Here is an 18,297-nt window from a genome sequence, read left to right as displayed (position 1 = left end):
ACTATGCATTACATGGTATGCCGATTGATGCAACAAGTTAATCATATTTATACTGAAATTAGGCATTGCATTTTGCTCAATATGTTTCGTGTAACCTACTTATAAGAAAATAAAAAGTATTGTAAACCAAAAGCGGATGCTAAAAGGTTGCTGCAGGACTACAGCAAAACGCTATAATATTACGCGTGACATCAAAGAAACGCTAAAATAAGTTGAAAGTACTCTGTTTTCAACAAATAGTAAACAAATTAAAACAATTTTGAACAAAATGTTTAAAAAAAAACTTAAAATTTTGACAGAGAAAACAAACGAAAGAAAAAAACCAAGTTTTTTTTTTTTTTTTTTTTAAATCTAAGGGGAGAAGTTTCAGTTCTGCATCGCTACTTTAAACAATTTTAATTATTTTGAAAATATTACTATTTAAACTTAAATTTTGAATGAAGCGAGTAACCTGGAATTTTCTAAAAAACAACCTGGAAAACCTGGAAAAGTCAGGGAACTTTTTTTAACCAAAAGTGTATGAACCCTGTAATCCATGGATATTTTATTTTACAATAAACAAAAGCAAAAATCTATCTTTACTGGTCTGTAGCTGTAAAAATATCTAGGGGAATGTGGGGCAAAGTGAAAAGGTGAAATATTTACTCTGCTTTTAGTGCCACTTACCTAGTAATATTTCAACTATGTACTATGTAATAGCATATGTAGTCTATTCCAGTCAAGGAAAAAATTACCTCTGAAAATCAAAGCATATGATAATACTAGCAATTTTTAAAATGGATATTCAAATTGTAATATTTTGTTGTTTTAAGTCAAAAATTTTGATTTTAATAAATGATCAAGTTTTTGCTATTAACATTTTAAATATTGATTGTGATTTTCTAACATTCAGTGCCACATTTGTGTAGTTAATATTTAGCCTATTTGTATTTTTGGTATTTTTCACAATTATTCAAGTGCATGCGGCACAAAGGGAAATTAGTTCATTTTGTTTACTCATTCAATCATTTACTAAATCACTTACGTATTCATTTATAAACTAATTTATTTACATTCCTTTATTTAATAATTCTGTCATTAATTCATTTATTCTTTTTTTTCATTCACTATATTTTTCCTCATGTATTAACTAATTTATTTGTTAGTTCAGTATAAATGAATTTTAATTCATTTATAAAAGAGTGTCCCCCCCTTCTTTATTAGAGACCTCTCCAATCCAATATAGCTGACAAAAGCAGCTTAAAACTAAGATTGGGCGATGTGTGACATTTGTATGCTATTTTTTCGTTTCAAAGTTCCTTTTCATCAGTTAAACTTCAAAAAATCAAGCTTCAGTTAATATTATCTGATTTTACGTCTCTTTATAAAACAACTACACACAGATTCTAAATATTCTCAGTTTTTTATTATTAATTATTGATTAAAACTTTTAACGTGTCGGGACAATTTTAGTTTTCATCTGTCATACACATTACAAGTTTTATAAAATTAATAATTTACTATAAAAACTTTGAATAATTATATTGTGCGTGTAATTGTTTTGTAAAAAATGATATAAAAGAAGATAATATTAACCAATTCTTAATTTTTTCTTGATGTTGAGCTAATGAAAATGAACTTGAAAAAAAAAAAACATAGTGTAAAAATGTCAGACGTGCTATGGTGGAATCTCCTGAATTGGAAATTTCAATATCAAGAAATTATTAGAGAGGGAGGACGGAAGTAAACTCTCTCAAGTTTGATAATTGAAACAATATTGATTTTGTGAAACATATATTTTCAAGCATTTAATGTGCATTTTAATTTCATTTCCTAGGTGGGAGACATTGGATTCCTTTATGCAGCATGATGTTCAAGAGTTATGCCGTGTGGTAAGTTCAAATTGAATTTTCATTAAGCTTTTGCAAAAAAATTGATTATGATGACTTACTCAAAAGTATTGTTTTAGCTTTTAGATAATATGGAAAGTAAAATGAAAGGCACGTGTGTTGAAGGGACTATACCTCGACTTTTCGAAGGAAAAATGACCGTAAGTTAGTTTTTTCAGAAATGTTTATTTCTTGCTTGAATCAAGTCAGAGTTTTCCAATGTGTTTTAAATTTAGTTTCCTAAGTTTTATATCGTTAGAGTTACTGGTTGAACTTTGCTTCCTTGGAATTCTAAGGTTTTCCCTAATGAGGGCTTATCGAAATACTTGTATTTAAAAAAAATTTTTTTTGTTTACAAATGAAAAGAAATGTTCATGTTGGGTTAAACTTATATTACTTTTACTTATGGCAATAACACATTTTTATCAGAAGCAGCAAAGCCAATGCTCAAATTGTAGGTTGTCATTGTGATAAATTAGGAAAAGAATGAGATCCGAAATTTTAGGTGTCAAATGTGGTTCCTGGACAGGGCCGTAACCAGACTTTAGTTTCGGTGGAAGTTTTACCAAACTCATTTTTTGAAATATTTATATGATCTATCAAATTTGGTTTTATGTGTATTGATTTTGTTACAATAGATTATCAAAGTGGAGGGAGGGCGTGTTCTAACAAAACGCCATATTGTTACATAATAAACGAGTTTCTTAATAACTACCATAACTTAACACACAATGAGTTTGTACAATTTTGTACAAACACGTTTGTACACCGCAATGGTTGTGGAATTAGGAAGTTGGAGTGGATATGAAATTTTGGTAGCAAAATATGCCTTAACAAACGCTTTTTTCTAACATTGCGTGATCATTCGGTATGTTTTCCCCGTAGTTAGTCACATGATTGAAAAGGCAGAACTCTTTTCAAAATAAAAATTGTATTAACTACTTGGTGTCAAAAGGGATCAAATAAAATTGATAAGCTATTACAGAATTTAAATCAATAATATTTAAATATTTTATTGTTTTTTTAAACTTATTAAAGAATGTTTTAATTCTAGACTAATAAAAAAATACCTGTGTGTTAAGTTTATAAATGTTTACAACATTTTGTGTGAATGTCCTTTTATACTTTTAACGTAGCCATAAATTTTCTAAATACATATGTTTCTTTCAGTCTTTTCTTCGTTGCAAGCATGTTGACTATACCTCAAGTAGAAAAGAACCTTTTTATGACATTCAGCTTAATGTTAAAGGCAAGAAAACAAGTGAGTAGCTCTTTCATTGACTAAGTCCAATAGGACTGTAAACATCACAAGCAGTGTGTTTGCTGACTTTCTCAGTTAAATTAGATAGGTATAATTCAGTGACAGACAGAAAAAAAAACAAAAAAACTACAACACTTACAAAAATTTATATTTTGAAGAACTTCCTGAGAATTAAGAGAACAATTATTCTATAACTTTTGTCACATTTTTGGCCCAAAAGCAGAACTAAATTTAGGACGTACAACCCAGAATAGGTGCCTGAGCTGCAGAATAATTCTGTTAAAATGTGAAGGGAAAACTCCAACAAATTTTCTGCAGAAATTCTACAGCTGTAAAAACTGCAGATTCTCTGCAAATATCTTTGAACTAAATATATATTTTGTAGAAGTTTTACACAACTTCTGCAAATGTCTTTAAATCAGAAGAAAATCTAAATTTCCTACAAATTATGCTTATTCAGCAAAAAACCTGCTTAAAGTGTAGAATTTTAATGAATTACCTGTCATTTATTTACCAGGTTGAGTTAAAAGTTTTTTCGTATTTTCCCTGTTCTGGATTGGCAGGCCTGAATGTAGCATATGAAAGTTACAGTTCCTGATAGAACGGAGTTTGACCTCTATAATCCTTATCAGTCGCTGTGATTTCTCGAACCCGCCCCCCCCCCCCCCCCTGTGTAGAGACTGCAACTCTTGAAATGGTGGAATATAAGCTAGCAATTTCTGTTACTTTGCCTTTCTTCTGAAAAAGTCTTAATGCAAGGGCAGCGTCAAAAGAAGTTAGTGATGTTGAGGGTCCAGGTTCTGTGAATGAGGGCACTACTCAAAATTGGTTTAAGCATTTCAAGGAAGGTGATACGATTCTTGAAGAGAAACAGATCTGTTGTCTATAACGAAGTTTTGCTGCAAGCTATCCAACACCAGCCAAGTTCTAGCACTCCAGCATTATCAGCAGAACTTAGTCCTTCCCATAATAACCATCAATCGACACCTCCACCAACTGGGGCTCGTTGTGCATTTCTTTTGTAGGTGAAAATATGAAAAAACTTTTGACTCAACCTAGTATTTATCAAGCTGTATTGGTCTTTTTAATGTTAGTGTTTCCAGTTAAAAAATATGTACCAGTTTACTTGTGCATATGTTATCTTTATACATAAAGGTCTAAGCTCTGTACGGATGTCCGGGGTAAACGTCAAAACTACTGGAGGGATTTTAACCATTTTTTCACCATAGATAGCTACATAATCGGGGAACAACTTAGGCTATAATTTGTTCCTTAAAAACTTAGTTTTCAAAAGTTATGGTGGAAAACAGCAAATTTCATGTAATTTCCCCATTGAATGATTAAATATAAAATCCATTGTTAGGTAAATTCGTTGCCTAACAACAGGAATGTTAAAAGTAATCACAATGTAAAATTTGAATCAAGGCCTCTCTGGAGCAAGCATGACATTTATTGCTTTCTTAGGAGTTGCATCCTTATCTTTATACATAAAGGTCTAATCTCTGTCTGGATGTCCGGGGTAAACTTCAAAACTACTGGACGGATTTTAACCATTTTTTCACCATACATAGTTACATCACCATATATAGAGTAAAGAAATATACATAGAGAGGCCCTGTCTATGGTAAGAAGGAGATGAAATTGAAGCCGGAATTGTGGGATACAGTGGTGCAATGATTAGCGGGGTTATGATAACGTGATCACTTCGCGAGTATAGTTTTCACCAATCTCGCAAAGAGACCGTATAAAGTAGCTGGCGGATTGGTTTGAATTTTAATTCATGTATTAATGCAATTTCAAAAACGTGCTCCATAAACTTGCAACAATATCTAAGTTTAAATTAACAACCAATTGAGATTCAGTAATGGAATGTTTGGAATCAAGATGTATCATAAAATGCTTAGCAAGAAGCTAAGGATCTTTGGATATAGCGGTGAAACTTCCGGCTTCAATTTCTTAGTATAGCAGGGCCTCTCTATGTAATTTCTTTACTCTATGTGATAAAACATAAAACCCTTTTTTACAAAAATTCGTTGCCTAACAACAGCAATATTAAAAGTAATTGTAATGAAAATTTTGAATCAAGGCTTCTCCGGAGCAAACATGAGTTTAAAAGTCATTTAAACATTTGGAAACTCGACGTTTCGCACCCTGAGGGTAGGAGAGCTTTAGTTCAGAGTTAAAGCTTATAGTAGAGAGCTTTTTTTTCTTCTTCTGTGTGCATGTGTGTACTATTTAATTAAATGAAGCGCACGGTTTTTTTAGTGATCTTTGTTTTTGTTAGTTCATATTTTGTAAATTCTTCAAAATTTTAATATGCTTAAATTCGTGCTTTCGCTTCTAAATGAATATTCGTTGGTTCTTTACACTTATTGCTATTTTACTTTTATGGGTAAGGAAGAAGCTCGATTTTTAATCACGTCAAAGCGGTGTGTTTTGAGTTCTTTGAGTTAAAATAGAAAACGAAAGAAAGTAGCGATTGTTTCTTACAATTATTACTGACCCAGGCAACGCCGGGTACATTTGCTAGTTAAATATAAAGCTATACATGTGCCATATATTGATATATGAAGATAATATTAAGTTTAGTATAAAGAATGCATCAATAATCAATGTACACTATGCACATTTAAAAAAAATAAAGGGTCCTGGTTTTTGTCCTGATATTTTTGTAGTATTGTGTCCTGATTGTTTTTTCAAACACTCTGCAATGTCTGTTAAAGACTTTTAGAAAGGAATGTGTAGTCTCTGCTTAATAATGCTGTGAAATGCTGAGCTTTTTTTTTTTTTTTTTAATTCCTGTTTCTTAACATATTGTTGTATCCTTTTAAACCAACTTTTAGGACTCAGTCTTGTATAAAAAGTGTGGTTAGCAGTTGTACAATTGTATTCCTAATTTCAATTAAATAAAATTTCGGAACTTTGAATGATTATGGCTGTGTGAAAATATCTGTAGCTTTTAAATGTTTCGATTTTAAGAGTTTTTTTATGTATTTGGAAATGTGTTCTAAGTTAGTATAGTTTGATGTGTTTTTTACTTTTTTAATGATAAATAATAAATTATGTGTTACCTATATTTTTTACTGGAAATATTTAAAACTTGTTTCACATTTAATTGCTTCTTTTCTAGTTATTGAATCTTTCAAAGATTATTGTGCTACAGAAACGTTAGATGGTGAAAATAAGTACGATGCTGGCGAATATGGCTTACAAGAGGCTGAAAAGGGAATTTTTTTTTCATCTTTGCCGCCTGTTTTACATCTTCATTTATTACGTTTTCAGTATGACCCCATGACTGATCAAAATATCAAAATAAATGACAGGTAAGATATATTTTCAGCTGTATTAGTTAATAAAGGGCTTAAATATATTTGTATCCCTCCTCTTTATTACAATTTTCGTAAAATTAGAAAAAAAAATTAAATATTAGTAGCGTATTACGATTAGTACCTGGATGACTGAGCCTCGCTCGGCTTTAAAAGAATTATTTTTTGTCAAATTGTGTTTTTTTAAGGTTCAATACTTTTCTAAATATACTTGAAAAGCTTCACGTTAACGAAATATTATGTACTCGACCTTCTTATAACACTAAAGTACCAAACAAAGAAGATTCTGAATGTAATTAAATCAACATTTTGCTTTAAACTATCTGTTACGTTTGTTTCCACTATACAATTTTCTTGTCAGTAATTAAAATATTTTGACCTTAGTTTTGCTATGGTGAAATCGGTTTTTAACCGAATACTTCCTTTCATACTATGATGCGTTTCACGATTTTATCCCAATCGAGATTTTCTTTTTAAATAAGTACTTTTAGTTTTTATGCCAGAAAATGCTACATACAGCATGATATCCATCAAAACTGATGATCCACAAACCATTCCAACAAATGATAACAACTGTCTTAACAAAACATAAAGAATCTCAAGACATACACTTCTTCGAAATAAAATTTAGATGTGTGATTTCAAAAACATGTTAAACTATTTGAAGTGTAGAAAGAAAATTAATAAATAAAATAAAATAGGACGGTCAAGCAATAGTTTCACTTAAAAAAAAAAAAAGCTTTACATCGACTTACATAATGCTTTTGAATTTGTTTTCAGCCAAGTGTGTTTGAAATTATCCAAAGTGGCCAATACCAGCCAAGCCTGGCAACCCTAAGCAAGTTTAAAACTTTAAAGCGAGAAGAGACAAATTTTCATTGTTATGGTTGCAATTCGTCTGCCTGATGCGTCGATTCACAGTTTACTTCAAGGCTTAACTCAATTAGACTTTGTATTAAAAAACCTTTTTTTTGTAAAAAAAAATATCCAATCTATCCAATTTTCAGTAATATTCGGCAAATTTTGATAGTAGCATTGTGATGGCTGATTTTTTTATTTTGGGACTGGATGAATTAAAAAGTAACTGCAGATTTTTCTGCTATTTACACCATAGATGTAAATAATAATTATTTATTTTTTGAAAAATTTCGACCGATGAAAATGAAATTTTCCATCTTTTTCTAACATGCTGAAAGTTTTTTTTTTTTTTTTTTTTGAATTCTTGGAAGTCTCGAAATGATGAAAAATACTTAACACCTGCAATTGTTTGTATTTTTAGATTTGAATTTCCAGAGCAGTTAAATTTAGAGGAATTTTTAAAAAGTGAAGAAGAATCACCACCTGCTGTCTATACCCTTCATGCTGTTCTTGTACATAGTGGAGATAATCATGGCGGTCATTATGTTGTTTTTATCAATCCAAAAGGAGATGGGAAGGTAATTAAATTTAACGAAGTACATGGTGATCAAATCAATCCTTTTTGTATTTATTATTAATTTTAATGCTTTTTCTTTGCAGTGGTGTAAGTTTGATGATGACGTTGTGTCCAGATGTTCAAAGCAAGAAGCAGTAGACCATAATTTTGGTGGTCATGAAGATGATATAACGGTTAAGCATTGTACCAATGCTTATATGTTAGTATATATTAAAGACAGTGCAATAGGTATGGAACTTAGTTACCCTCTATTCTCTACTTTTTAAAATAATATTTATTTCCCCTCCAACACTGGATGGTTTATACTTATTTTAAACATGTATTACGTCTGGTGAAGAAGAAGTACTTTGTAGTTAGAAATGGAGCAGTCTAGTTACTAATTAGTCATGTTTTGCTGAGTAATTAATATTTGGCTTTTAAATTCATTAGCTACACATAACAGCATAAAATTATTTTCATGTTGTGAAGAAATCATCAAAAATATGTATTGTTGTCTCACGAAAAACTTCCTTGAATGTTTGAACTCCAATGCTTATGTTCATAGCATTATACAGTTGGAGGGAGGGGGAAAGAAGGGACACACTTGTTGGCCCGGGCCCAAGCCTGAAGGGGGCCCAACATTTTTAAAATGAAGGCTAAAATATACTGGTTAACAGAATGGAGGGGGGGGGGTTGAAAAGTCATTTGTGAAGGTCCCCAAAATTTCTGTGCACGCCCCTGAATACAGTATAATACTTTTAAACATTTTCTGTTAAATAAATAGGAACATAATATTGCTAAAATCTTTTTCTGATGTAACCTTTTTTTTTCATGTTCCAGCGGATGTTTTACAGCCTGTAGCAGAAGCAGACATACCTGACCAGTTAGTTGAAAGGCTCCAAGAAGAAAGGTATATCTAGCAGTATGTTTCTAATCTTAGTGAGAGCTTTAGTAGCAGTCGGATACTGAAATAATAAAAAGTAGGCTGGAATACCAAAGAAAAAATCGAGGACCCCATAGATCCTTTTAACTTTAATTCGATATTTATTAAAGGAAATATTTCATTTATCTTTCTTACGTAAAATCAAACAATCACCGTCCCCTTTCTCCTCACTGCTACTATTAATGTTAAGATATTGTATTTTTTACTGCATCTTTTAAAAATCCCAGGAGTGGTGGTTGTCCTAATTTTCTTGGAAATTCCTATTTTTTTTAAATAAATTGTCCTGAAATTCTTAATGTTTTGAACTTAGTCCTTAGTTTTCTAAAATTTCTATTTAACCACATTTCTGCAGAAAAGAGAAAGTTCCTCTTAAATTTGTTTGCACATTTTCAGCCTAGCCTTGTTCACTTAATGTATGTACCTCATAATCCCAAGTGAAGTACTTCAACAATTGTGTGATAGAAATAACTTTCTGTGTCAAATTTTTCTTGTAGTATGATGGCACTTCAGTGGCTTTGTCAAAATGATCTGAATGTGTTAAACCACAAACATTAGACTTGAATAATCAAATTTTTAGTAGCCTCTGCCCTATGGACACTTTTAAGCCCCCCCCCCCCTTTTTTTCCTAGCAGCCAGGACTCGTATTATTTTTGATGAAACAGTAAAATATCATGCAAAGAAAAAAATTGGTGTAGGAAACCTGTTACAACTTCATATGTGTACTATTAAATATGAAAAGGAAGTCTGAAAATTAATATTGCTTTGATAATCAAATCTAAAATAATAATAATAATAATAATAATAAAATAATAACAATAATAATAAATTAAATAATAATAAATAAAATGAAATAATAATAACAAAAAAAAAAAAAAATAGTGTGTACACACAAAAAGAAAAATAAGTTCTTAAAAATACATACATATTGTAAAATGTATATTGGCTTGGCAGCCAAAGTTCTAAACTTGTGATAAGCCTTCATGTGTGATATATTTCTTCTCATCTTCTGAAAAGAGAAAATTCTGCACTTTAACAGGAAAAATGAGAAGGTTGGACAGTTGGCAATGCATGTATATTTTATGTTAAAATTCAAACATAGGAATTGCTCATGATTTTCGTTTAAGAAAAAATATGTCCTTTTTTTTTCGAAAAGATGGTAGAAAGTTGCAATCTATGTATAGCAAAGCATAGGCTCAAAATAACTATGTTAGTTTTTAAGCTCTTTGTCCTAGAAATGTCTGTACTTTTTATTAAAATTGTGTCCTAATTTTTTCCTATTCCTCACTCCAATCCTTGCCCCCTTCCTCCAAATTAATGATTTGAGCCATTTTAACAGTCAGTCTTATGCATAGTGATTGTCATATTAATATGCCAAATGCCGGCATTTCAAGCTAGTTTGCAATTTCGTAAAACCAGTATTTGATGAAAGTAAAATGTTAGCATATTTGTTACTGATTTTAAACAGAAATTTTAACTAAAGGGTTTAAGGTAACTTAAATGACATCTACTGCATACAATTTCCCCAGGATTTCTGCACTCTGAAAATTTCATGAATTTTATTTTGCATTATCTCATACAATTACAATCTTATAATAGACACTCAAATAAAGAGTGTTATATATTTGTTTAATGATTATCGTCATATCTTAGAACATCTATCCTAAGTATTTTTGTAAAGAAAATGTTTTTTACCCTTAAATCTTATAGGAGACAAGAAACGTTGCGTAGGAAAGAACGCAATGAAGCTCATTTATACATGAATGTACAAATTCTTACTTCAGATAACTTTTGTGGCCATCAAGGTACAGATCTGTATGACCCAGACAAAGTTAATTATAGGTATATACTTTTGCTATGATTTTTGAAATTTGAACTTTTCCTGGTGATGATATTTTTGTAATTCTCAAAACATTTATTTTAGGACTTTTAAAGTAAAAAAATTAGCTACTTTGCGAGAATTCATGGAATTGATAGCAGAACAAATGGTTAGTATCAATTAAGGTCTAGATAGTTTGTTATGATTAGTGGTAAAATGTTTGAAATAATTTTTTAATTATTATACATTTATGTGTTTTATTCTTTTAGAGATACCCTGTTGATATGATTCGACCTTGGCCTTTAATTTACCGAACAAACCAGACTTGTAGACCTGTTGCTGTTGATTTTGAAACTGATTGTGAAAAACCAGTAAGTTAACTTTTCATAATTATCTTTCAATTTTTCTCAAGTGTCTTTTTTTACAACTCTCTTCATTGAAAGAAAAAATACTTTCTATGTTTACCATGCTTGTGAGATTGACGTTTCTAATTATATTCTTTGAAAAAAAAAATCTTTATGTTTGCGTGTGATAAATTATGTAAAGCATTCATTTGATAACACATATTTTATCTAATTTAATTAAATTATTAAAATTATGCTTGTTAGATATATGGTATTCTTTGTCATAATATAACTTGCATGTTTGCTAGATAACACATATTTTATCTACTTAAGTTGAAGTATTAAAATCATACTTGTTATGTACAGCAAGGTGGCGACAGATCAGGGAATTTCAAAAAAATAACAAAAAATCAGGGAAAACTGATTTTATGAAGAAAAAAAAATTTTTTTTTTTTGCTTTACAAAATTAAGTACTCTAATTCCTTACGCATTTTCCGCCAATTATCTGTTAAAAAAAAAAGTAAAATGAGATGCGATTATACACTGCCGCATATTTGTGCATCTTTTTTCCTCAACATCAAAGTATTGAATCTTACTTTTTAACCACAGGATGAACTTCCTAAGATTGCTTCTGTGTCTGTTAGGTTGTTTATTTTACCTAGCTTGAAATTTCCTTTTACGCTTTCAATGCTACGTAAAATAAACAACCATACAGGCAAAGAGGAAGACGTCATTAATGTCTCAGTTCCTTTGCCTTTATTCCATTGTCTCGAAGTAATTAGCGTACTGTAATCACGATTTCAAGAAAAAATCTTTGGTTTTTGAATTAATATTATAAAAGCTTAAAAGTTATTACTTCTTCGCGTTTTTAATTCAATTGCTAAAATTGAACTTTCAATTTAAAAAAAAAAATTGTAAAAAGTGTAAAACTTTGTTTTTTGCCGTTATACTATTTGTTGTCACCACAGATTATAAAGGTTTTCTTTTCTTCAGACTTAAGTGATTCTTTTATTTTATAACCAAGTTGTATTCTTTTATATATTTTGAAATTAACTACTTGCTTATTTTGTCTTTTTTTTCCTTGCATTTCAAAGTTGTTTGTTACAAAAGCAATCTAAGATTATTTTTTTTGTTACATACTGAAATCATTTGAAATAGAGTTAACTTGTGTACTTAAGTAAATATCTTTATTTTTTATTGTTAAAATACTGTATTTATTCATTAAAACCTATGTTCTTGATTGGAGAAAAGCTCCTTATGAATGGATGTCAAATGGTTTCATCTGTTTTGCATCAATATGTCAGTTATATAAGAATAACTACATTACTTCTATTCTTTCACTATTACTTGTTGTTCTTGCAACAATTATTATACTGTTTGAAAACTTAGTTCAAAACAATTTCAATTACTTTTTAGTTTTATCATAAATACAAATATATTTTTAAGAGTGATTTTAATAATTTCTTAAAATTCTTATGCTTAGTGGTTTCTGGAAGTAAAGTTTTTTTTTTTTTTTTTTTTTTAATTTTCTATAATCTTTCCATTGTAAAAAATTTAATATCCTATTTTGTAGGTTTTTCCCCCCAAAAAAGTTGACTTTATATGTTTTTTTTTAACCATTTTATTAAAAAAGTAGTATCTTTTTAAAATATATCTTTAGTTCAACAACTTTACACAACTCAAAACATTTAAAATACTGTATTTTATACAAACATACAATGGATTTCAAGTAGAGCAAAGAATGAAAACCATTATCATTGGTAACGTAAATCAGGGAAATTTGGTGAACTTAATCAGGAAAAAGTCAGGGAACTTTTTTTCACAGTTCCTGTCGCCACCCTGTACAGTCAATTTGCGATAACTCAAATCTAAAGGGACAGACGAAAAACTTTCTACTTATCGGAAGTTCGACTTACTGCTGGTTTCGGGTTTCAACATTTCAATATTAAAAACCATCGACTATTTTAATTAATATGTACATATAACAGACAAAATTACAGAACTTGAAAGCTTTTAAGCACAATATGCAGTTTAATAAAAAATATTTAGCGAAAAAATCAAAAGCATTTTTTTGATTTCGATACTGCTGGAACCACTTGAATACAGCTGATTCTACTTCATTGCAATTTTCATTCGTTGCAAATACGCATTCATACCTTCTACCGCTTTAGAAGTTTCTTTTTCTTTTAATATCATTGACATAGTACTTGCTTAGACATCTTTAATAGTTAAAGAAAACTCACTCTCTCTCTCAGGAACTTATCAGCAAATGATCGAACTAAAGAATGAAGGGAACGAATCTTAACTTTGGTCAGCCTTTGAATAAAGGTACAATCAGTTGACAACTTGACAGCTTAAAAGCTAATTCGTAGTCCAGCAACATGTCAAAGTGTAAACAGTACAGTACAACAAAAGAAAACAAGCTAACTCACATGTAACTGCTTTATTGCACATTGACTCAACGGGTGCTCTTCTTGCTCTAGAGGTCTGTTGTGCAGGAATTGCAAGTGAAAGTGAATTGATTTTTCTCTCATAGTCACTTGTTTCTTTCTTTTTTTTTTTTTTTTTTATCGTTCTTTCGAAATAAATTTCGAGTCATCTTTGAAAAAACTTCGAGTTAAAGGAAGTTAACTTCGAGATTGTTCGAGTAAAAAGTTGGAGTTGTAGTAAAATTCGAGTTATCGGACTTCGAGTTATAGCGAATTGACTGTATATGGTATTCTTTGCAATACTAGTACTTGCTTGTGTGCTAAATAATACATATCGTAGCCTCAGAGCAACCGTAAGATAGCTTAGTGTTATTTCTGGGATTAGATATCTTATGGTTGCTTTGAAGCAAAGATATTTTATCTACATTAATCAAAGTATTAAAATCATACTCATTACGTATATGTTATTCTTTGTATTAATAGTACTTGCTCATTTGCTGGTTAGGTCATTGGCACAATAAGAAATGTCAAGTGTGGTTTTAAATTCAGTATGGTTTTTGCTATTACCGTACCAAGAGGGAGAAAATAGAAGAAAAATGATTTAAAAAAGAATATGAAACATGATTTTGTTGTCATGTTAACATTTTAAATGTTAGCATCAATTTGGAGAAAGAACTTGTGTTTGTGTTTTATTTTCTGCAATGTTTTAGTGTAGAGTTTAAATCTTATTTTTAATAAAGATTTTCTGCTTCAAAGCCATGTATGTCACTTGCTCTAGCACTGGCAGATGAAAGCGTAAAAAATGTTGAAATATTCATCATTGCTTTGGAGGCTTTGCATGCAATGAATTAAAAAAAAGCTATTTCATCTAAAATGCAGTTTCCTGCCGACTCCTCATTTATTTATTTTGAAAGAATTCAAAAACTTATTTTAACTTTAGTTTTCCAAAATGCATGTTTTCTTTACTAATAATAAAGCTGAAAGTCTGTCTGGATATCTAGATCTCTTTTTGTCTGTCTGGATGTCTGAATTTCTGTGACGCGCAGAGCCTAAATCGTTCGGCTGATTTTCAAGAAATTTGACACAAAGTTTGTAGCATGGAGGTGTGCACCTCAAAGCAATTTTTCAAAAATTCGATTTTGTTCTTTTTCTATTCAAATTTTGAGAACTTTTAACCCAGCAAATTATCACAATGTGGGCGAGTACCCGATTAAATTACCAAATTATCATAACGTGGAGCCGTAACATGGGCAAGCATAGCAAATTGGCGAGAAATTCGTCATCCATTATTTGTAAAGATACAGGCAAACAAAATGACCTTTTAATTTTCTACTATGGGCTAAGCCGTGCAGGTACCACTAGTGTATAATAAAGCTAACATATAATAAATGACAAAAATGCAAAAAAAATGAAAAATGAAATATTTGCAGCTACTGCCCTTGACCTGCCCACCTGGCAATATTGGTCATAGACCTTACTTTTGAAATCCACTTTATAAACAAAGCCAAAGATTTCAGTAAGCTTTTAGAAATCTTTAACATGCTAAGCTTGTTAATGTGTGAAAATGTTTTAAACATTTTAGGTTATTGATGTTGCTGATAATTCTAGTCCATGGACGGTATTTCTAGAAACTGTTGAACCGGACTCGGGTATGAACGCATTGCAAGAGTTCGATAAGGAAAGTAAGTTCTTTGAAACTTGAAAGTTTGTTTCTTTTTTCTTACTTTTTAATGCTGTTTGAGATATTTGCTTTGCGTTTATTGGAATTGAAAATAATTTTCATCACGTCTGAATGTTGAAAGACTAAAGACAAAGTTGTGTTGCCTCAAAATTTTTTAAATCAAATTCATTTTCTGTTCTGAAAAAATGCAAAATTTCAAAAATTAGTTGTCAGATTTTGTCATACCTCCATTATTTTGTCTTTTTCGTAGTAGCAGCATGTGATTGTTGTTGAGAAGATAATCATAAAACAAAAATATAAAGAATTTATGTGGATGTAAACCAATAAGTTTAAGGTTCTTTCTATGTAACGTCCTAAAAGTGATAAGCTTCTCATTAGCTGCATAGTTCATCCAGTTTTTCTCTTGATATTCCTGATTAAAAAAAAAAAAATCTGTATATTTGTTTTTATTTCATTCTTAACTAGAACCCATTAGTGCTAATTCTGCATAAAATATAACTTTTTTCTCAAAAAAAAAAAAAAAAAAAAATCAGTTCTCTCACAATTTATTCCATGCAAGCACCAATTTTTGGAGATCAAATCTAATGTTCTGTTTCACAATTGCTGTTTGAATGATTAAAATAACTTGCTGCATTTGAATGATCATTTAATTAATTTAGGTAATTTTTGGTATCTTAAAACTACTGGCAGTTAGAAACCAGAAAAGCAAACTATTTTGTAGCAAAAATTTATGTATGTTTCTATTAAGAAGAAATAATATAAATTGCATACATTTTTGAGCATGTAACACTGTTTATATCTTTTAAAAAAGTATAATTATTAAACTGTACTTTAATTTGTAAAATATCACTTAACCAGTTTTTAAGCACTTTTATTATATTTGGCCTGATTGTCATGGAGAAGTCTGAGGCCTGGTTTTGCTTATATCTCTGCAAGTAGACCACTTAGAGACTTCGGGATTTCACTAAATGATTTGCTTAATCTTAAGGTACAACTTAGAGTTGAAGAATTAAAATTCTAAAATAAAATTATTATTTCAGTTAGGATAGAAAACAGCAAATTTCACGTAATTTTCCTATTAAATGTTTAAATATAAAACCCATTGTTACAAATTTTGTTGCCTTGCAACAGTAATGTTAAAAGCAATCATAATGAAATGTGTTGGCAATCCACTACTTAACAACCTTCCAAATTACGATCCATTGGATCCGGCAAATTCTCGCAGGCCTCGCGCTCTGCTAGCTTAGTTTCAAATTCGAAACGAGGTGAGTGATTCCCTTATCGGGTTCATACCTCGTTTTGACTCTAGTTATTGTGCTACGCTCTATTTTCATTTCACTATTTTTTTTTTAAATTTCTTATCAACATTTTATCATTGTCTTAATTTTATTTTATTATTTTTATTCATTCAAATAGCCTAGAAATCCCCCACAGGGGAAAAAAGTATAAAACTTAAAAAAAAATATGTAGAAAGCGAAAAAAAAAAAAAACTTATTAAAAAAAAGAAGAACTTTAGTTGAAATAGACTTTGAAGAGCCTTCGGCTAACCATTATGGTACTCCCGTTAGAGGAAGCCACATCTCTCGTACATCCACGCAACCATCTTCTGCGCCAAAATAAAGCCATGTCCCCAACCGGGGAACTTTCAACATACCACACTAGAGGATAAGGGGCAGGCCCCCAGGTGCCTCAAGCAACGAACTTATATTTCCGTGGCATAATGAAAATTTTGAATCAAGGCTTCTTTGAGGCAAGCATGAAATCAGCTAGAGCAAGCATAAATCCTAGAGAGTTACAAGCAGGGCTGCGGAGTCGGAGGAAAAATGGTCGACTCCAACTCCGACTCCTGGATTTTGAAACGGCTGACTCTGACTTATTTATTTATCTAACACCCTCCTCTCATGGGAAGGGGGAAAAATCCCTAAACAGAGATTGAAATATTAATTCCTTTTTATGAAATTTTCACGTTGTATTTCATAGTAAACCTAACATGTATACAACGTTAGAAACTCAATTTGAATATCAAATTATCCAACAGTTGCAATTTCTAAAGTGAGATTACTTAAAAATCCCATTTAAAAAAAAATGAATAATACTAATTTGCATCCATTTAATGTTTTAACAAATAGATGTTGATCAAATCTTGTGCTTTCAATATTTGAAAGCTGTAACTTGAGAGATTTTTTTAAGCAATCACGATTGCTTATTGCTTTTATTTGACTGTTTTTGGCGTGCTATCATTTTTCCCACCGGCGCGGCGCCACCCTCTGCCAGCACCACCCATCGCGGCGGCCGGCCTCACGATGCTGCTCCTCTAGCGAAAACCGTCTCCAGGTTGCGTAGATATCCTACACACACACGCATACATACACGCACCAACACACACAAACACATACACACACGCATGCATACAGACACCTACACATACACACAACTGCCCACACATTCATGCCTGCAAACACACAAACACATATGCTTACACACATATACATACCCCGCCCCCACACACATAAACACTCATACACACAACTACCCACACACTCATGACTGCACACAGACGCAAACACACATGCCTCCACACATATTCCCCCCCCCCACACACACACACATACAAACACACACTCGTGATTGCGAAAAACATAATTTGAATTCAAGATGAGAAAATTCAAAAATTTTTTTTTTGCTGAGTCAAAAAAAAAAAAACTTTTTTTGAGAGGTGGTGGTCTTCTCCCCCCTCCCAGGTGACACCCATCTGGTGGGTAACACCTCAACTTAATTTCAGAGTTTATAAAAATTGAAATACATTAATTCTGAAAAATTTCCCCAATAATGAATGTTAAATTTCAACTTAAAATTTTCAATGAAAATATTGCACTATATTGCGGGGAGAGGTCGGGTACATGTACGTCTGGAGCAAATTTTACCCAAAATGCGGGGGGTATGCAGCTTTGTACAAATAGCTTTTACTATACCTACATTTCTTGCCTAAATTTTTTATTTTAATTTAATTAACCTTAATAAGAAGATTTTAGGATTAACTACAATTATTCAATGTTGTAACCAATGTATCATCCTACTGATTTTATTTTGAACTTTTTAGTGATAACTAAGCTTTCTTAGATAAAGTCTAAAGTTAATAAACCCGGAGTTGACATGTTTTTGAACGACTCCGACTCCTTTACCCCAAAATCTGTCCGACTCTCCGACTCCACAGC

General features: G+C 31.0%; 1 protein-coding gene across 3 annotated transcripts in view; it reads left to right on the top strand.

Moving 5' to 3' along the window:
* LOC129222379 (ubiquitin carboxyl-terminal hydrolase 7-like) overlaps nucleotides 1-18,297 on the top strand; it is an 88,598-nt gene that overhangs the window by 33,893 nt on the left and 36,408 nt on the right. For all 3 annotated transcript variants that reach the window (XM_054856878.1, XM_054856879.1, XM_054856877.1), the window contains exons 10-20: nucleotides 1,817-1,871; nucleotides 1,949-2,029; nucleotides 3,039-3,129; nucleotides 6,260-6,452; nucleotides 7,735-7,891; nucleotides 7,974-8,118; nucleotides 8,710-8,779; nucleotides 10,520-10,651; nucleotides 10,734-10,797; nucleotides 10,898-10,999; nucleotides 14,984-15,083. In XM_054856878.1, coding sequence (XP_054712853.1) covers nucleotides 1,817-1,871; nucleotides 1,949-2,029; nucleotides 3,039-3,129; nucleotides 6,260-6,452; nucleotides 7,735-7,891; nucleotides 7,974-8,118; nucleotides 8,710-8,779; nucleotides 10,520-10,651; nucleotides 10,734-10,797; nucleotides 10,898-10,999; nucleotides 14,984-15,083 — 1,190 coding nt within the window. The remainder of the gene's footprint in view (nucleotides 1-1,816; nucleotides 1,872-1,948; nucleotides 2,030-3,038; nucleotides 3,130-6,259; nucleotides 6,453-7,734; nucleotides 7,892-7,973; nucleotides 8,119-8,709; nucleotides 8,780-10,519; nucleotides 10,652-10,733; nucleotides 10,798-10,897; nucleotides 11,000-14,983; nucleotides 15,084-18,297) is intronic.

This window comes from Uloborus diversus, chromosome 5 (assembly GCF_026930045.1).
Source record: "Uloborus diversus isolate 005 chromosome 5, Udiv.v.3.1, whole genome shotgun sequence".
Taxonomy (NCBI): domain Eukaryota; kingdom Metazoa; phylum Arthropoda; class Arachnida; order Araneae; family Uloboridae; genus Uloborus; species Uloborus diversus.
This window is presented reverse-complemented; position numbering and strand designations above follow the sequence as displayed.